This window comes from Bombina bombina, chromosome 6 (assembly GCF_027579735.1).
Source record: "Bombina bombina isolate aBomBom1 chromosome 6, aBomBom1.pri, whole genome shotgun sequence".
NCBI classification, from domain to species: Eukaryota; Metazoa; Chordata; class Amphibia; order Anura; family Bombinatoridae; genus Bombina; species Bombina bombina.
In genome coordinates, this window is record NC_069504.1 from 150,409,733 (window position 1) to 150,431,289 (window position 21,557).

Here is a 21,557-nt window from a genome sequence, read left to right on the forward strand (position 1 = left end):
ATCTAATGGAGTCTCAGCTTTAAGAGACTCTTCTAAAGCCTCAAACCAAAAAGCTGCTGCAGTAGTTACTGGAACAATGCAAGCCGTAGGTTGTAAAAGAAACCCCTGATTAACAAATAATTTCTTTAATAGACACTCTAATTTCATATCCATAGGGTCTTTGAAAGCACAACTATCCTCAATGGGTATAGTAGTACGATTAGGTAGGGTAGATATAGCTCCCTCTACCTTAGGGACTGTTTGCCAAGAGTCCCGAAAGGTATCTGATATGGGAAACATTTTCTTAAAATTAGGAGAGGGAGAAAACGGTATACCTGGTCTATCCCATTCCTTTTTAATAATTTCCAAAATTCTCTTAGGAACCGGAAAAACATCAGTGAAAGTAGGTACTTCCAAATATTTATCCATTTTACACAATTTCTCTGGAGGAATCATAATAGGGTCACAATCATCCAGAGTCGCTAAAACCTCCCTAAGTAACAGGCGGAGGTGTTCAAGCTTAAATTTAAATGACAGAGTCTGAATCTGTCTGGGGTAAAACATTTGCTGAATCTGAAATTTCACCCTCAGACAGTAATTCCCTGATCCCCAACTCAGAGCACTGAGAGGGAACTTCGGAAATAGCTAATAAAGCATCAGAGTATTCAGTATTTACATTAATACCTGACCTACTGCGTTTACCCTGCAACACTGGTAATTTAGATAATACCTCTGTAAGGGTAGTTGACATAACTGCAGCCATATCCTGCAGAGTAAAAGAATTAGACGCACTAGAAGTACTAGGCGTTGCTTGTGTGGGCGTTAAAGGTTGTGACACTTGGGGAGAATTAGATGGCATATCCTGATTCTCTTCAGACTGAGAATCATCCTTAGGCACACTTTCTTGACCTAAAATATGGTCTTTACAATGTAAGGCTCTTTCAGTACCAGAGTTACACAATGTTAGAGGGGGTTGCACAATAGCTTCTAAACACATAGAACAATGAGAATTCTCAATGTCAGACATGTTGAACAGACTAGTAATAAGCACAAAAGTCGTTTAAACACTCATTTATTGCATAAAAGAAACTTTAGAAAAAACGTGTACTGCGCCTTTAAGAAAAGAGAAAGTGAACAATTTTTCCAAAATGCTCAAAAAAACATTAAATTATCTCAAAATTTAACCTAGTATCATTGGTTAATCCAAAAACTACTGCACCTAGAAGTAGGGCCAGAAAAAAGGCTCTAAAGTACTTATATAAAAAATAAGTCATTTAACAAACAAAAAATACCCTCTGCACCTCGCGACAGCTCTGCTGAGGCGCCTACCTGCCCCCAGGGTACATCGAAATAACTTCCAAACACTTCAGACCAGCCTGCATAGTCCAGGAGCCACCGGAGTTACAGCTTGCTGCTGCCTAGCCTGAGAAAAGTGCGCCTTGAGGTCAAATGCCAAAGTAGGCCCAAACACAACCGCATGGAAAGCGGTTTCACCTATGTTTAAACAGCTAATGCCTAAAACCCCTCAAAAGCATCAGTAAACAAACATATGCATAACAGAAATAAAAAAAAAAAACTTTATATATCTTTTTTTTTTTTTTTTCCTTTTTCTTATGAATGCCCATAGTGTCACACAAAGCCCATAAGTCAACCATTAAATAAAATCAGGGACTCCAGTAATACCCTTTATATAAAATAGGAATACTGCTTACGCCATTCCCATACAGGGAAATAATTGTCAGCCAGTTCTGATATATCAAGTCTCCTCAGAAAAAAGGGCTGCACATACCATGAAAAAAAAACGGTCTCCATACTGAAGATGTCTCATGGTTACCTTCAGAAGTCTTGTGGGAACCAGCGTGGATCTTAGTTATAACTGCTAAGATCATCAACCTCAGGGCAGAAATCTTCTTCCATATCCTCCTGAGGAAAATAGTACTCACCGGTACCATTTAAAATAAAAAACTTCTTGATTGAAGAAACTAAAACTAACACCTCACTTTACCATGTCTTCCTAGTATAACACAGGCAAAGAGAATGACTTGAGGTGGAGGGGAAGGGAGGGGCTATATATACAGCTCTGCTATGGTGCTCTTTGCCACTTCCTGTTAGCAGGAGGTTAATATCCCACAAGTAAGGATGAAATCCGTGGACTCGTCATATCTTTGTAAAAGAAAACAGTTATTTACCGTACACTAATAACATAATTTTGCATTTGGACCCATTATAACAAATTTGTAAATATGAAGAGGCAATAGCAGAGTTGGGAAATGCAATCATTTTTCTTTAATTTATTTTGTGTATAGGAAGGAATACATCAACCTGTAATATAAAACAGAACAAGACCGGCAGTAGATACAAAGAACATTTGCCTAGATCAGCAAGAGATGTAAATTTAGTTCTGCCAGTGAAAAGATGTATTTGATATATTACACAATAACCCCTTAAAGTGAAAGTAAACTTACCCTAATGTCAATCCAGGATATCATTCCTTTTAAAAAATAAATATGAGTTTCATTCATCATTCTTTATAAATAACATTATAAATCAAGTTATCGCTGTTATTAATTCATTTGTGAATGTTCACAAATGCAACCCGTTTTTTTTTTTTTTTTTTTGGCTGTTGATCACGTTGGCTGAATCAGCCAACTGAAATTCTGGCCGTTAGGCGGCCGTCAGTGCACGTCATCAGCTCACTCTATCCTGTGCGCAAGCGCCATTGTTTTAAGCTTCTTCTCGGCATCTACGCGCGCTCACGTTTTGCGCATGCGTATTCTCAATATCTCTGAATACCCATTAGACGTTTAGAATTTAATTTAACGCATGCGCGGTTGGGATAGGGTTTGTAATATGCGCGTGCGCAGAAGACAGTGAGATCACTGAATGTTGCATGCGCTGTTTCACGTAGCCTAGTGAACGCACTTTAGGCATACGTAGAAAGCGGGTGGGACCGCTCTATACGTCAAAGACAAGGAAAGGAGGAAAAGGTATGTGGGAGGAGTCGCGCATCGCAACGGTAGGGAGTTAGAAATATAGATAATGCAGAAATAAAATTAAAAAATCAGCCAAAAAGTTAGCGATTAAGTTGGGGTAATAGTAAAATATGTTTTCATGTCTTGATGGTATTGAAAATTTACCTTCACTTTAAGGACAAAGGTATTTTCCAGTTTCCATTTTAAAATGACATGGGCAATTTTGTCATTTTTGTTTCCTATTGGTTAGGGATGGGTGAATGTTTAGCATTGCAAATGTTTAGCATAGCATTTAGCAAAATTTGAAAAATTAAACAGATGTTACCACAGTTTGTTCATTTTGAATGTCAAAAGTTTGTACAACATTCTAACATTTGTTTAATGTAATCGTTTTTCTAATGCTTTTTTTAAATGTAATATTCTATTTGAATTTTTACAATAATTTGATTCAATTTGATTTAGATTACATTTAAAGACAGCATTAGAAATACTATTACAAATAAATCAATTCAAATTTTTCAATTATACAATATTCTAAATAGAAACATTCAAATTGATATATCTCTATAAATTATTGATCAATTTACTACATCCCTTACCACATGAACTACTAAACTTCTGAATAGTATTTGTTAAATTGATTTTTGATGTTTCATTTGAAATTTTAAATGTGGATAATTCAATCTAATTATGAACATTCGAAAACAAAAGTAACATTTGAAAACTGGAAATAACATTTGATTACCAACTTTTAATAGATTTTCATTCTTATCAACATTTGCTTGTCAAAAATTAATGTCCTCAGGACTATTCATTCTACTAAACGAATTACACTTTCAGCACATTCGTCCATCCCTACTATTGGTTTCACCTTAATTACCCTCCCCTTGTTAAGTGCACCCATAAATATTGTAAACTAATTAAAACAGCCCTATTAGGCCCTCCCTCCCGCCTGAATGCTTGCTAAAATAGCGCGGTCTCGCTGCTGGCAAGATGGCTTTATTAAAAACATCAACCCCATAGAAAGACAAGCGATGTGTAGGGTATGTCGCTGGACATTAAGGGGTTGTTAAACATAAATATGCAAATAAAACCTACTTACCTCCAAATTGTGGTATTTTGCTTTCTGCTTCTTTTAGTGTTTCAGCATTTTTAATCTGGGCCCATGTCTTCCAAAATAATGCACCTTCATCTGTCTTAAGCACACAAGGAAAATCTGCATTACTTTGCAAACGTAAGTGTTGGTCAGATGGTGAACACTGTAAGCCTTGAGACTAAAAAAAATAAAAATTATGTTTTAATAAAGCATGTTATGGTCAACAAATACCATGATTAAGACAAATTCAACAAATACTCAAAAGTTGTTTTTTTTTTTTTTTTGTTTTTTTTTTAAACGTTTTGTTTTTTACTCCTGCAGATATTTTACAGCGAAAGCCTAAAAACTAAATGTATAGTGCAAGGTTTTACTTTTCCTTAAAGGGACATTATACATTAGATTTTTCTTTGCATAAATGTTTTGTAGATGTTTCATTTACATAGCCTATACAGGTTTTTAGGTTTTTTTTTTTTTTTAAATGTATAGATTTGCTTATTTTTAAATAACATTGCACTGATTTTTTAGACTCCTAACCAAGCCCCAAAGTTTTAGATGTATACCGACGTATACAGACTTCAGATTGCTTCTGTGTGTGTAAAGAGTCTTTTCATATGCAGAGGAAGAGGGGGGGAGTGTCTGCTCTTTTTTGCTAGAGCACCACTTTCAGTTGGTTTTCCAGCTAACCTTTTCAACAGAGCTAAACTGAGGGCTTTTAAGTAAGTTTTTAAACAGTTTTATACTGGATTTTTATATCAGTATCTGTGCATAATGTTCTTTATAGCAGTGTCTATTACATGCAGCTATATGAAAATTGGTGTATACTGTCACTTTAACCCCTTAATGACAACTGACGTACCAGGTACGTCCTGCAAGTTAGTGACAATGGACGTACCTGGTACGTCAGTTGTTTAAGAGAGTGCTGGAAGCGATCGCAATCGCTTCCAGCAGCTCTCAGGGTATTGCAGTGATGCCTCGATATGGAGGCATCCTGCAATACCTTTTAACAAGCCTCCGATGCAGAGAGAGCCACTCTGTGGCCCTCTCTGCACCGGTAACAATGGTGCTGTGTTCCGGGGGGAAGGGAAGCAAGGAGGCGACAGCATGCGGGCGCGCGCGTGCACGTGGGGGGGGGGCACGTGCACGTGGGGGCGCGCGTGCACGTGGGGGCGCGTGCACGTGGGGGCGCGCGTGCACGTGGGGGCGCGCGCGCATATTAGCCACTGACACCAATGAAAAAAAAAAAGTTCAAAACATTAACATTAAAAAATATATATATATATATATATATATATATATATATATATATATATATATAAAAGGATCTGGGGGGGGGGTTGGGGGTATTGAGGGGGGGGGGGCTGCTACACTACAGAAAAGTTTATAAATATTTTTGGGGGCAAAAGTTTATAAATATTTTTGGGGGCAAATTGGGTACTGGCAGACAGCTGCCAGTACCCAAGATGGCGGCAATTAAGTAGCAGGGAGGGTTATAGAGCTGTTTGGTGGGGGATCAGGGAGGTTGGGGGCTAAGGCAGGGCTCCATTACAGCAGAATACATTTTTTTAAAAAATAAAATAAAAAAAACTCCTTTTATTTAGTACTGGCAGACTTTCTGCCAGTACTTAAGATGGCGGGGACAATTGTGGGGTGGGGGAGGGAAGAGAGCTGTTTGGGAGGGATCAGGGGGTTGGATGTGTCAGGTGGGAGGCTGATCTCTACACTAAAGCTAAAATTAACCCTGCCAGCGCCCTACAAGCTACCTAATTAACTCCTTCACTGCTGGGCATAATTCACGTGTTGTGCGCAGCAGCATTTAGCGGCCTTCTAATTAACAAAAAGCAACGCCAAAGCCATATATGTCTGCTATTTCTGAACAAAGGGGATCCCAGAGAAGCTTTTACAACCATTTGTGCCATAATTGCACAAACTGTTTGTAAATAATTTCAGTGAGAAACCTAAAATTGTGAAAAATTTAAAGGTTTTTTTTATTTGCTCGCATTTGGCTGTGAAATGGTGGCATGAAATATACCAAAATTGGCCTAGATCAATACGTGGAGTTGTCTACTACACTAAACTAAAGCTAAAATTAACCCTACAAGCTCCCTACATGCTCCCTAATTAACCCCTTCACTGCTGGGCATAAAACACGTGTGGTGCGCAGCGGCATTTAGCGGCCTTCTAATTACCAAAAAGCAACCCCAAAGCCATATAAGTCTGCTATTTCTGAACAAAGGCGATCCCAGAGAAGCATTTACAACCATTTGTGCCATAATTGCAGAAGCTGTTTGTAAATAATTTCAGTGGGAAACCTAAAGTTTGTAACAAAATGTGTGAAAAAGTGAAAAAAAAATTTAATTTGATCGCATTTGGCGGTGAAACGGTGGCATGAAATATACCAAAATGGGCCTAGATCAATACTTTGGGATGTCTTCTAAAAAAAATATATATACATGTCAATGGATATTCAGGTATTCCTGACAGATATGAGTGTTCCAATGTAACTAGCGCTAATTTTGAAAAAAAAAATATGGTTTGGAAATAGCAAAGTGCTACTTGTATTTATGGCCCTATAACTTACAAAAAAAGCAAAGAACATGTAAACATTGGGTATTTCTAAACTCAGGACAAAATTTAGAAACTATTTAGCATAGATGTTTTTTAGTGGTTGTAGATGTGTAACAGATTTTGGGGGTCAAAGTTAGAAAAAGTGTGTTTTTTCAATTTTTTCCTCATATTTTATAAAAATTTTTATAGTAAATTATAAGATAATAGTACTAAAGCCCGTGTACACGGGCCATTTTTTTCAGAACAGCGGTCCCACCCCTTGCTCTCTCCCCCCTTTCTTTTGCTCTCTCTTCCCCCCTCTCTTTTGCTTTCTCTCCCCCCTCTCTTTTGCTCTCTCTCTCCCCTCTCTTTTGTTCTCTCTCTCCCCTCTCTTTTGTTCTCTCTAACCCCTCTCTTTTGTTCTCTCTAACCCCTCTCTTTTGTTCTCTCTCTCCCCCCCCTCTTTTGCTCTCTCTCTCCCCCCCTCTTTTGCTCTCTCTCTCCCCCCTCTTTTGCTCTCTCTCTCCCCTCTTTTGCTCTCTCTCTCCCCTCTTTTGCTCTCTCTCTCCCCTCTTTTGCTCTCTCTCTCCCCTCTTTTGCTCTCTCTCTCCCCTCTTTTGCTCTCTCTCTCCCCTCTTTTGCTCTCTCTCTCCCCTCTTTTGCTCTCTCTCTCCCCTCTTTTGCTCTCTCTCTCCCCTCTTTTGCTCTCTCTCTCCCCTCTTTTGCTCTCTCTCTCCCCTCTTTGGCTCCCCCCCCCCCCTCTTTGGCTCTCTCCCCTCTTTTGCTCTCCTCTTTGGCTCTCTTTCCTCTTTGGCTCTCTCTCTCCCCCCTCTTTGGCTCTCCCCCCCTTTGGCTCTCTCCCCCCCCCTCTTTGGCTCTCTCTCCCCCCCTCTTTGGCTCTCTCTCCTTTTTGGCTCTCTCTCCTTTTTGGCTTTTTCCTCTTTGGCTCTCTCTCTCCCCCCTTCTCTTTGGCTCTCTGCCCCCCCCTTCTCTTTGGCTCTCTGCCCCCCCCTTCTCTTTGGCTCTCTGCCCCCCCCCCCCTTCTCGTTGGCTCTCTGCCCCCCCCCCCTTCTCGTTGGCTCTCTGCCCCCCCCCCCTTCTCTTTGGCTCTCTGCCCCCCCCCCCCCTTCTCTTTGGCTCTCTGCCCCCCCCCCCCTCCTGCTCCCTCTCTGGCTCTGTCTTCGCGGGACCCCGCCCGGCCACGCCCCATCGCGGCAACACCCGCCCGGCCACGCCCCTTGCGACGCCCGGCCACGCTCCCGTCGGCCACAAACAGCTGTGAGGTCTGGGGAGCGCGTTGCCGCTTCTCACACAGCAGACCTCACAGCTGTTGAGTAGCTCGCGCTCCCTATCTCACAGCTGCTTGTATGCTGTGTACCTCGCGCTCCCAATCTGTCAGCTGTCAGCTATGCAGAGGTGCGCGAGAATAGAATCTAAGGCCAAGTGTTTGTCTGTACTGCGCATGACGGCTTCAGACAAACACTTGTCTTTTATAATATAGGATAATGAAAATAATGGTATATTTAGAAAGTCCATTTAATGGCGAGAAAAACGGTATATAATATGTGTGGGTACAGTAAATGAGTAAGAGGAAAATTACAGCTGAACACAAACACCACAGAAATGTAAAAATAGCCATTGTCATTAAGGGTAAGAAAATTGAAAAATGTTCCGGTCATTAAGGGATTAATGGACATGAAACCCAAAAATGTTCTTTCATGATTCAGATAGATAATACAATTTTAAACCACATTCCAATTTCTATTATCTAATTTGCTTCATTCTTTAGGTATCCTTTGTTGAAGAAATAGCAACGTGCATGGGTGAGCCAATAAAACAAGGCATCTATGCGCAGCCACCAATCAGCACTTACTGATATAACACAATTTATGCTTACCTGATAAATTTATTTCTCTTGTGGTGTATCCAGTCCACGGATCATCTCATTCCCAACAGGAAGTTGCAAGAGGACACCCACAGCAGAGCTGTAATATAGCTCCTCCCCTAACTGTCATAGCCAGTCATTCGACCGAAAACAAGCCGAGAAAGGAGGAACCATAGGGTGTAGTGGTTACTGTAGTTTAAATTTAAAAATTACCTGCCTTAAAATGACAGGGCGGGCCGTGGACTGGATACACCACAAGAGAAATAAATTTATCAGGTAAGCATAAATTGTGTTTTCTCTTGTAAGGTGTATCCAGTCCACGGATCATCCATTACTTGTGGGATACCAATACCAAAGCTAAAGTACACGGATGAAGGGAGGGACAAGGCAGGAACTTAAATGGAAGGAACCATTGCCTGTAAAACCTCTCTCCCAAATATAGCCTCCGAAGAAGCAAAAGTATCAAATTTGTAAAATTTTGAAAAAGTATGAAGCGAAGACCAAGTCGCCGCCTTGCAAATCTGTTCAACAGAAGCCTCATTTTTAAAGGCCCAAGTGGAAGCCACAGCTCTAGTAGAATGAGCTGTAATCCTTTCAGGAGGCTGCTGTCCAGCAGTCTCATAGGCTAAGCGGATTAAGCTTCTTAGCCAAAAAGAAAAAGAGGTTGCCAAAGCCTTTTGACCTCTCCTCTGTCCAGAGTAGACAACAAACAAAGCAGATGTTTGACGAAAATCTTTAGTAGCTTGTAAGTAAAACTTTAAAGCACAGACCACGTCCAGATTGTGTAATACAAGGATGGAACCACAATCTCTTGATTGATATTCTTGTTAGATACCACCTTAGGTAAGAACCCAGGTTTGGTACGCAGGACTACCTTATCCGTATGAAAAATCAGATAAGGAGAATCACATTGTAAGGCAGATAGCTCAGAGACTCTACGAGCCGAGGAAATAGCTACCAAAAAAAGAACTTTCCAAGATAAAAGTTTGATATCTATGGAATGAAGAGGTTCAAACGGAACTCCTTGAAGAACCTTAAGAACCAAGTTTAAGCTCCATGGTGGAGCAACAGGTTTAAACACAGGCTTGATTCAAACTAAAGCCTGACAAAATGCCTGAACGTCTAGAACATCTGCCAGACGCTAGGCTAGTGCAAAAGAGCAAAAATCTGTCCCTTTAAGAAACTAGCTGACAATCCTTTTTCCAAACCTTCTTGGAGAAAAGATAAAATCCTAGGAATCCTGACCTTACTCCATGAGTAACCCTTGGATTCACACCAATAAAGATATCTACGCCATACCTTATGGTAAATTTTCCTGGTGACAGGCTTTCGTGCCTGTATTAAGGTATCAATAACTGACTCGGAGAAGCCACGCTTTGATAAAATCAAGCATTCAATCTCCAGGCAGTCAGCCTCAGAGAAATTAGATTTGGATGGTTGAAAGGACCCTGAAGTAGAAGGTCCTGTCTCAGAGGCAGAGACCATGGTGGAAAGGATGACATGTCCACTAGATCTGCATACCAGGTCCTGCGTGGCCACGCAGGTGCTATCAGAATCACCGACGCTCTCTCCTGCTTGATCTTGGCAATCAGTCAAGGGAGCAGAGGAAACAGTGGAAACACATAAGCCAGGTTGAAAGACCAGGGCGCTGCTAGAGTATCTATCAGTGTCGCCTTGGGATCCCTGGACCTGGATCCGTAACACGGAAGCTTGGCGTTCTGGCGAGACGCCATGAGATCCAGTTCTGGTTTGCCCCAACGGAGAATCAGTTGTGCAAATACCTCCGGATGGAGTTCCCACTCTCCCGGATGAAAAGTCTGACGACTTAGAAAATCCGCCTCCCAGTGCTCTACACCTGGGATATGGATAGCTGATAGGTGGCAAGAGTGAATCTCTGCCCAGTGAATTATTTTTGAAACTTCTAACATCTCTAGGGAACTTCTTGTTCCCCCTCGATGGTTGATGTAAGCTACAGTCGTGATGTTGACCGACTGAAATCTGATGTACCTCAGAGTTGCTAACTGAGGCCAAACCTGAAGAGCCTTGAATATCGCTCTTAGTTCCAGAATATTTATTGGAAGGAGAGATTCCTCCTGAGTCCACGATCCCTGAGCCTTCAGGGATTTCCAGACTGCACCCCAACCTAGAAGGCTGGTATTTGTTGTTACAATAGTCCAATCTGGTCTGCGAAGGTCATACCTTTGGACAGATGGACCCGAGATAGCCACCAGGGAAGAGGATCCCTGGTCTCTTGGTCCAGATTCAGTTGAGGGGCCAAATCTGTGTAGTCCCCGCTCCACTGAATGAGCATGCATAGTTGCAGCAGTCTGAGATGTAAGCGTGCAAACGGCACTATGTCCATTTCCGCTACCATTAAGCCGATTACTTCCATACACTGAGCCACCAAAGGGTGCGGAATGGAATGAAGAACCCGACAGGAATTTAGAAGCTTTGATAACCTGGACTCCGTCAAGGTAAATTTTCATTTCTACAGAATCTATCAGAGTCCCTAGAAAGGAAACTCTTGTGAGTGGGGATAGAGAACACCTTTCCTCGTTCACTTTCCACCCATGCGACCTCAGAAATGCCAGTACTACGTCCGTATGAGACTTGGCAATTTGGAAGTTTGACGCCTGTATCAGGATGTCGTCTAAATAAGGGGCTACTGCTATGCCCCGCGGCCTTAGGACCGCCAGAAGCGACCCTAGAACCTTTGTAAAGATTCTTGGGGCTGTAGCTAATCCAAAGGGAAGAGCTACAACTGGTAATGCCTGTTTTGAAAGGCAAACCTGAGAAACCGATGATGATCTTTGTGTATCGGAATGTGAAGATAAGCATCCTTTAGATCCACTGTAGTCATATATTGACCCTCCTGGATCAGTGGTAGGATGGTACGAATAGTTTACATCTTGAACGACGGAACTTTGAGGAATTTGTTTAAGATCTTTAGATCCAAAATCGGTCTGAAGGTTCCCTCTTTTTTGGGAACCACAACAGATTTGAGTAAAAACCCTGTTCCTGTTCCTCCTTTGGAACTGGATGGATCACTCCCATAACTAGGAGGTCTCGTACACAGTGTAAGAATGCCTCACTCTTTATCTGGTTTGCAGATAATTGTGAAAGGTGAAATCTCCCTTTTGGGGGGGGGGGGAGCTTTGAAGTCCAGAAGATATCCCTGGGATATAATTTCCAATGTCCAGGGATCCTGAACATCTCTTGCCCACGCCTGGGTGAAGAGTGAAAGTCTGCCCCCTACTAGATCTGTTACCGGATAGGCGGTCGTTCCTTCATGCCGTCTTAGAGGCAGCAGCAGGCTTTTTGACCTGCTTACCTTTTTTCCAGGTCTGGTTTGGTCTCCAGACCGTCTTGGATTGAGCAAAAGTTCCCTCTTGTTTATTATTAGAGGAAGTTGATGCCGCACCTGCCTTGAAGTTTCGAAAGGCACGAAAATTAGACTGTTTGGCCCTAGATTTGGACCTGTCCTGAGGAAGGGCACAACCTTTTCCTCCCGTGATATCAGCAATAATCTCCTTCAAACCAGGCCCGAATAAGGTCTGCCCCTTGAAGGGAATGTTAAGTAGCTTAGATTTTAAAGTCACGTCAGCTGACCATGATTTAAGCTATAGCGCTCTGCGCGCCTGTATAGCAAAACTAGAATTCTTAGCCGTTAGTTTATTCAAATGAACAATGGCATCAGAAATAAAATAATTGGCTAGCTTAAGTGCTCTAAGTTTGCCAAGTATGTCATCCAATGGAGACTCTACCTGTAAAGCCTCTTCCAGAGACTCAAACCAGTACGCCGCAGCAGCAGTGACAGGGGCAATGCATGCAATGGGCTGTAGGATAAAACCTTGTTGAATAAATATTTTCTTAAGGTAACCTTCTAATTTTTTATCCACTGGCTCTAAAAAATCACAACTGTCCTCGACAGGGATAGTAGAACGCTTTGCTAGAGTAGAAACTGCTCCCTCCACCTTAGGGACTGTCTACCATAAGTCCCGTGTGGTGGCGTCTATTGGAAAACATTTTTCTAAAAATAGGAGGGGAAGAGAACGGCACACCTGGTCTATCCTATTCCTTATTAATAATTTCTGTAAACCTTTTAGGTATTGGAAAAACATCAGTACACACCGGCACTGCAAAGCATTTATCCAGTCTACAAAATTTCTCTGGCACTGCAATGGTATCACAGTCATTAAGAGCAGCTAAAACCTCCCTAAGTAACACGCGGAGGTGTTCAAGCTTAAATTTAAATGTAGAAATATTAGAATCAGGTATCTTTCCTGAGTCATTAACATCACCCACTGACTGAAGCTCTCCTTCCTCAGCTTCTGCATATTGTGAGGCAGTATCAGACATGGTTCTTAAAGAGTCAGTATGCTCTGCATTTTGTCTCACCCCAGAGCTATCTCGCTAACCTCTAAGTTCAGGTAGTCTGGCTAATACCGCTGACAGTGTATTATCCATGACTGCCGCCATGTCTTGTAAAGTAAACGCTATGGGCGCCCTAGATGTACTTGGCGCCATTTGTGCGTGAGTCCCTTGGGCGGGAGTCAAAGGGTCTGACACGTGGGGAGAGTTAGTCGGCATAACTTTCCCCTCGTCAGATTCCTCTGGTGATAATTTTTTTTTTAAAAACAGAATATGATCTTTATTGCATAAAATGAAATCAGTACATTTGGTACACATTCTAAGAGGGGGTTCCACCATGGCTTTTAAACATAATGAACAAGGAGTTTCATCTATGTCAGACATGTTTATACAGACTAGCAATGAGACTAGCAAGCTTGGAAAACACTTTAAATCAAGTTAACAAGCAAATATAAAAAAATGGTACTGTGCCTTTAAGAGAAACAAATTGTCAGAATTTGAAAAACAGTGAAAAAATGCAGTAAATCAAACAAAATTTTTACAGTGTATGTAATAGGCTAGCAGAGCATTGCATCCACTTGCAAATGGATGATTAACCCCTTAGTTCAAAAAACGGATCAAAAAAACTAAATAGACTTTTTTTGGTCACAACCAACTGCCACAGCAAGCTGTGGTCCTACCTTCCCCAATAAACGACTTTGGAAAGCCTTTGAGCCCTTTAGAGATGTCCTATAGCATACAGGGGACTCCTGAGGGAAGCTGGATGTCACAGTTTGTAATTTTAACTGCACCAACTGTAACTTTTATACTATAACAGTGGAAAGCCTCAGTAAAACTGTTTCTAGTCAAAATTTAAGCCAGCCATGTGGAAAAAACTAGGCCCCAATAAAGTTTTATCACCAATGCATATATAAAAATGATTAAACATGCCAGCAAACGTTTATATTGCAATATCATAAGGGTATTACCCCTGGTAGTAAGCATGATACCAGTCGTTATTAAATCACTGTATGCAGGCTTGACTTACATTAATCCGGTATCAGCAGCATTTTCTAGTGTTTTCCATCTCTAGAAAAAATTATAACTGCACATACCTGATAGCAGAATAAACTGCACGCCATTCTCTCGCTGAAGTTACCTCATCTGTGTAATCCCCTCAGACATATGTGAGAATAGCAATGGATCTTAGTTACAACCTGCTAAGATCATAGAAACCTCAGGCAGATTCTTCTTCTATTTACTGCCTGAGATAAAATAGCACAACTCCGGTACTATTTAAAAATAAACTTTTGATTGAAGAAAATAAACTAACTATATTTAACCACTCTCTCCTACAACATCCTAGCTTGTTGAGAGTTGCAAGAGAATGACTGGGTATGACAGTTAGGGGAGGAGCTATATTACAGCTCTGCTGTGGGTGTCCTCTTGCAACTTCCTGTTGGGAATGAGAATATCCCACAAGTAATGGATGATCCGTGGACTGGATACACCTTACAAGAGAAATATATATAGATAGATAGATAGATAGATAGATAGATATAGATAGATAGATAGTAAACACACTCTGTAATCCCACTACTCCAGAAAGAGGACTTGAGATATTTGTTTAAAAAAAAATTCTAAATTTATTCATCACAAAAGTTAAAAGTTTCACAACAGTCACAGGCCTGCAACAAGATGTTCAGGACTAAAAATAGACAAACATGTTTCGGGCCAGATCTCAGCCCTTGTTCACTGGCATAGTTTGTGTCCACACCTACTAGTACTATTTAAAGGTAAGGAGTTAAGATAATTGCAGGCACCTGTATCTTATTAACCCCTTATGGGCAAAAAACTTAGTTCAAGCAAAAAACTTTATATTTAGAATATTTGAAAAACAATGCATACTAATATTTAAACTTCATTTTTGAAATACATCTTTTATCTACAATTAACTCAAATGTTTCCTTTGTCAAAATGATATCTACAAAGGAAGAATTTTATTAAAGATTCAATAAAATAAATCTACATCCATAATGGAGTTTAGACCAGAAGGGTGCTTGGTTTTTAAATTAAATATCCAAAACACTTCCCTCTGGTCCAAACGTCTCTCCCTGTCTCCCCCTCTTCTATGTCTTGGCACATGGTCTATGCCTTGTATAGTCAATAATGAATCGTCTGAATTATGTTCCTGCCTAAAGTGTTTCGCTATTGGGGTAGTACAATCTGGATTTCCTATGTCCCTCAAATGTTGGAGGGCCCTGTCACGTAGGGCACGTTTTGTGTGCCCCACGTACTGTTTCTTACATCCCTGGCATGTCAAAAACATAATTTATGCTTACCTGATAAATTCCTTTCTTCTGTAGTGTGATCAGTCCACGGGTCATCATTACTTCTGGGATATTACTCCTCCCCAACAGGAAGTGCAAGAGGATTCACCCAGCAGAGCTGCATATAGCTCCTCCCCTCTACGTCACTCCCAGTCATTCGACCAAGGACCAACGAGAAAGGAAAAGCCAAGGGTGAAGTGGTGACTAGAGTATAAATTAAAAAATATTTACCTGCCTTAAAAACAGGGCGGGCCGTGGACTGATCACACTACAGAAGAAAGGAATTTATCAGGTAAGCATAAATTATGTTTTCTTCTGTTAAGTGTGATCAGTCCACGGGTCATCATTACTTCTGGGATACCAATACCAAAGCAAAAGTACACGGATGACGGGAGGGATAGGCAGGCTCTTTATACAGAAGGAACCACTGTCTGAAGAACATTTCTCCCAAAAATAGCCTCCGATGAAGCAAAAGTGTCAAATTTGTAAAATTTGGAAAAAGTATGAAGCGAAGACCAAGTTGCAGCCTTGCAAATCTGTTCAACAGAGGCCTCATTCTTGAAGGCCCAAGTGGAAGCCACAGCTCTAGTAGAATGAGCTGTAATTCTTTCAGGAGGCTGCTGTCCAGCAGTCTCATAAGCTAAACGAATTATGCTACGAAGCCAAAAAGAAAGAGAGGTAGCGGAAGCTCTTTGACCTCTCCTCTGCCCAGAGTAAATGACAAACAGAGAAGACGTTTGTCGAAATTCCTTAGTTGCCTGTAAGTAAAATTTTAGAGCACGGACTACATCCAGGTTGTGCAGTAGACGTTCCTTCTTTGAAGAAGGATTTGGGCATAAAGAAGGAACAACAATCTCTTGATTGATATTCCTGTTAGTAACTACCTTAGGTAAGAACCCAGGTTTAGTACGCAGGACTACCTTATCCGAATGAAAAATCAAATAAGGAGAATCACAATGTAAGGCTGATAATTCAGAGACTCTTCGAGCCGAGGAAATAGCCATTAAAAATAGAACTTTCCAAGATAACAACTTTATATCAATGGAATGAAGGGGTTCAAACGGAACGCCCTGTAAAACATTAAGAACAAGGTTTAAACTCCATGGTGGAGCAACAGTTTTAAACACAGGCTTAATCCTGGTCAAAGCCTGACAAAAAGCCTGGACGTCAGGAACTTCTGACAGACGTTTGTGTAACAGAATGGACAGAGCTGAGATCTGTCCCTTTAATGAACTAGCAGATAAACCCTTTTCTAAACCTTCTTGTAGAAAAGACAATATCCTAGGAATCCTAACCTTACTCCAAGAGTAACCTTTGGATTCACACCAATATAGGTATTTACGCCATATCTTATGGTAAATCTTTCTGGTAACAGGTTTCCTAGCCTGTATTAAGGTATCAATAACTGACTCAGAAAACCCACGTCTTGATAAAATCAAGCGTTCAATTTCCAAGCAGTCAGCTTCAGAGAAGTTAGATTTAGATGTTTGAAGGGACCCTGTATCAGAAGGTCCTGTTTCAGAGGTAGAGACCAAGGTGGACAGGATGACATGTCCACCAGGTCTGCATACCAAGTCCTGCGTGGCCACGCAGGTGCTATTAGAATCACTGATGCTCTCTCTTGTTTGATTCTGGCAATCAATCGAGGAAGCAACGGGAAGGGTGGAAACACGTAAGCCATCCTGAAGTCCCAAGGTGCTGTCAGAGCATCTATCAGGACTGCTCCTGGATCCCTGGATCTGGACCCGTAACGAGGAAGCTTGGCGTTCTGTCGAGACGCCATGAGATCTATCTCTGGTTTGCCCCAACGTCGCAGTATTTGGGCAAAGACCTCCGGATGAAGTTCCCACTCCCCCGTATGAAAAGTCTGACGACTTAAGAAATCCGCCTCCCAGTTCTCCACTCCCGGGATGTGGATTGCTGACAGGTGGCAAGAGTGAGACTCTGCCCAGAGAATTATCTTTGATACTTCCATCATAGCTAGGGAGCTTCTTGTCCCTCCCTGATGGTTGATGTAAGCTACAGTCGTGATGTTGTCCGACTGAAACCTGATGAACCCCCGAGTTGTCAACTGGGGCCAAGCCAGGAGGGCATTGAGAACTGCTCTCAATTCCAGAATGTTTATTGGCAGGAGACTCTCCTCCTGACTCCATTGTCCCTGAGCCTTCAGAGAATTCCAGACGGCACCCCAACCTAGAAGGCTGGCGTCTGTTGTTACAATTGTCCAGTCTGGTCTGCTGAATGGCATCCCCCTGGACAGATGTGGCCGAGAAAGCCACCATAGAAGAGAATTTCTGGTCTCTTGATCCAGATTCAGAGAAGGGGATAAGTCTGAGTAATCCCCATTCCACTGACTTAGCATGCACAGTTGCAGTGGTCTGAGGTGTAAGCGTGCAAAGGGTACTATGTCCATTGCCGCTACCATTAAGCCGATTACCTCCATGCATTGAGCCACTGACGGGTGTTGAATGGAATGTAGGGTGCGGCAAGCACTTTGAAGTCTTGTTAGCCTGTCCTCTGTCAGGTAAATCTTCATTTCTACAGAATCTATAAGAGTCCCCAGGAAGGGAACTCTTGTGAGTGGAACGAGTGAACTTTTCTTTTCGTTCACCTTCTATCCATGTGACCTTAGAAATGCCAGCACTAACTCTGTATGAGACTTGGCAGTTTGAAAGCTTGAAGCTTGTATCAGAATGTCGTCTAGGTATGGAGCTACCGAGATTCCCCGCGGTCTTAGTACCGCCAGAAGAGCACCCAGAACCTTTGTGAAGATTCTTGGAGCTGTAGCCAATCCGAATGGAAGAGCCACAAACTGGTAATGCCTGTCTAGGAAGGCAAACCTTAGGTACCGATAATGATCTTTGTGAATCGGTATGTGAAGGTAAGCATCTTTTAAATCTACAGTGGTCATGTACTGACCCTCTTGGATCATAGGTAAAATTGTCCGAATAGTCTCCATCTTGAACGATGGAACTCTTAGGAATTTGTTTAGGATCTTTAAGTCCAGGATTGGTCTGAAAGTTCCCTCTTTTTTGGGAACCACAAACAGATTTGAGTAAAACCCCTGTCCCTGTTCCGATCGTGGAACTGGATGGATTACTCCCATTAACAAGAGCTCTTGTACGCAGCGTAGAAACGCCTCTTTCTTTGTCTGGATTGTTGACAATCTTGACAGATGAAATCTCTCTCTTGGAGGAGAGTATTTGAAGTCCAGAAGGTATCCCTGAGATATTATCTCTAGCGCCCAGGGATCCTGGACATCTCTTGCCCAAGCCTGGGCGAAGAGAGAAAGTCTGCCCCCCACTAGATCCGATCCCGGATCGGGGGCCCTCAATTCATGCTGTTTTAGGGGCAGCAGCAGGTTTCCTGGCCTGCTTGCCCTTGTTCCAGGACTGGTTAGGTTTCCAGCCTTGTCTGTAGCGAGCAACAGCTCCTTCCTGTTTTGGTGCAGAGGAAGTTGATGCTGGTCCTGCTTTGAAATTACGAAAGGAACGAAAATTAGACTGTCTAGCCTTAACTTTGGCTTTGTCCTGAGGCAGGGCATGGCCTTTACCTCCTGTAATGTCAGCGATAATCTCTTTCAACCCGGGCCCGAATAAGGTCTGCCCTTTGAAAGGTATATTAAGCAATTTAGACTTAGAAGTAACATCAGCTGACCAGGATTTTAGCCACAGCGCCCTGCGTGCCTGAATGGCGAATCCTGAATTCTTCGCCGTAAGTTTAGTAAGATGTACTACGGCCTCCGAAATGAATGAATTAGCTAGTTTAAGGACTCTAAGCCTGTCCGTAATGTCGTCCAGAGTAGCTGAACCAATGTTCTCTTCCAGAGACTCAATCCAGAATGCCGCTGCAGCCGTGATCGGCGCAATGCATGCAAGGGGTTGCAATATAAAACCTTGTTGAACAAACATTTTCTTAAGGTAACCCTCTAACTTTTTATCCATTGGATCTGAAAAAGCACAGCTATCCTCCACCGGGATAGTGGTACGCTTAGCTAAGGTAGAAACTGCTCCCTCCACCTTAGGGACCGTTTGCCATAAGTCCCTTGTGGTGGCGTCTATTGGAAACATTTTTCTAAATATCGGAGGGGGTGAGAACGGCACACCGGGTCTATCCCACTCCTTAGTAACAATTTCAGTAAGTCTCTTAGGTATAGGAAAAACCTCAGTACTCGTCGGTACCGCAAAAACATAATTTATGCTTACCTGATAAATTCCTTTCTTCTGTTGTGTGATCAGTCCACGGGTCATCATTACTTCTGGGATATTAGCTGCTCCCCTACAGGAAGTGCAAGAGGATTCACCCAGCAGAGTTGCTATATAGCTCCTCCCCTCTACGTCACCTCCAGTCATTCGACCAAAGACCAACGAGAAAGGAGAAACCAAGGGTGTAGTGGTGACTGAATTATAATTTAAAAAATATGCACCTGCCTTAAAAACAGGGCGGGCCGTGGACTGATCACACAACAGAAGAAAGGAATTTATCAGGTAAGCATAAATTATGTTTTCTTCTGTTATGTGTGATCAGTCCACGGGTCATCATTACTTCTGGGATACCAATACCAAAGCAAAAGTACACGGATGACGGGAGGGATAGGCAGGCTCATTATACAGAAGGAACCACTGCCTGAAGAACCTTTCTCCCAAAAATAGCCTCCGAAGAAGCAAGTGTGTCAAATTTGTAAAATTTGGAAAAAGTATGAAGCGAAGACCAAGTTGCAGCCTTGCAAATCTGTTCAACAGAGGCCTCATTCTTAAAGGCCCAAGTGGAAGCCACAGCTCTAGTGGAATGAGCTGTAATTCTTTCAGGAGGCTGCTGTCCAGCAGTCTCATAGGCTAAACGTATTATGCTACGAAGCCAAAAAGAGAGAGAGGTAGCAGAAGCTTTTTGACCTCTCCTCTGTCCAGAATAAACGACAAACAGGGAAGAAGTTTGGCGAAAATCTTTAGTTGCCTGCAAGTAGAACTTGAGGGCACGAACTACATCCAGATTGTGTAGAAGACGTTCCTTCTTTGAAGAAGGATTTGGACACAAGGATGGAACAACAATCTCTTGATTGATATTCCTGTTAGAGACAACCTTAGGTAAGAAACCAGGTTTAGTACGCAGAACTACCTTGTCTGAGTGAAAGATCAGATAAGGAGAATCACAATGTAGGGCTGATAACTCAGAGACTCTTCGAGCCGAGGAAATAGCCATTAAAAATAGAACTTTCCAAGATAACAATTTTATATCAATGGAATGAAGAGGTTCAAACGGAACACCCTGTAAAACGTTAAGAACTAAGTTTAAACTCCATGGCGGAGCAACAGTTTTAAACACAGGCTTGATCCTAGCTAAAGCCTGACAAAAGGCCTGGATGTCTGAATTTTCTGACAGACGCCTGTGTAACAAGATGGACAGAGCTGAGATCTGTCCCTTTAATGAGCTAGCCGATAAACCCTTTTCTAAACCTTCTTGTAGAAAAGACAATATCCTAGGAATCCTAACCTTACTCCAGGAGTAATCTTTGGATTCACACCAGTATAGGTATTTACGCCATATTTTATGGTAAATCTTTCTGGTAACAGGCTTCCTAGCCTGTATCAGGGTATCAATAACCGACTCAGAAAAACCACGTTTTGATAAAATCAAGCGTTCAATTTCCAAGCAGTCAGCTTCAGAGAAGTTAGACTTTGATGTTTGAATGGACCCTGAATCAGAAGGTCCTGTCTTAGAGGTAGAGACCAAGGCGGACAGGATGACATGTCCACTAGATCTGCATACCAAGTCCTGCGCGGCCATGCAGGCGCTATTAGAATCACTGATGCTTTCTCCTGTTTGATTTTGGCAATCAATCGAGGAAGCAGCGGGAAGGGTGGAAACACATAAGCCATCCTGAAGTTCCAAGGTGCTGTCAAAGCATCTATCAGAACCGCTCCCGGATCCCTGGATCTGGATCCGTAGCGAGGAAGTTTGGCGTTCTGGCAAGACGCCATGAGATCTATCTCTGGTTTGCCCCAACGTTGAAGTATTTGGGCAAAGACCTCCGGATGAAGTTCCCACTCCCCCGGATGAAGAGTCTGGCGACTCAAGAAATCCGCCTCCCAGTTCTCCACTCCCGGGATGTGGATTGCTGACAGATGGCAAGAGTGAGACTCTGCCCAGCGAATTATCTTTGATACTTCTATCATTGCTAGGGAGCTTCTTGTCCCTCCTTGATGGTTGATGTAAGCTACAGTCGTGATGTTGTCCGACTGAAACCTGATGAACCCCCGAGTCTTTAACTGGGGCCAAGCTAGAAGGGCATTGAGAACTGCTCTCAATTCCAGAATGTTTATTGGCAGGAGACTTTCCTCCTGACTCCATTGTCCCTGAGCCTTCAGAGAATTCCAGACAGCGCCCCAACCTAGAAGGCTGGC

At 42.3% G+C, this 21,557-nt stretch overlaps 1 protein-coding gene across 1 annotated transcript in view; it reads right to left on the bottom strand.

Moving 5' to 3' along the window:
• Positions 1-21,557, bottom strand: part of LOC128664348 (transcriptional regulator QRICH1) — a 314,109-nt gene that overhangs the window by 232,855 nt on the left and 59,697 nt on the right. Inside the window, exon 4 of the mRNA XM_053719186.1 lies at positions 4,054-4,225. Within this exon, the coding sequence (XP_053575161.1) occupies positions 4,054-4,225 (172 nt within the window). The remainder of the gene's footprint in view (positions 1-4,053; positions 4,226-21,557) is intronic.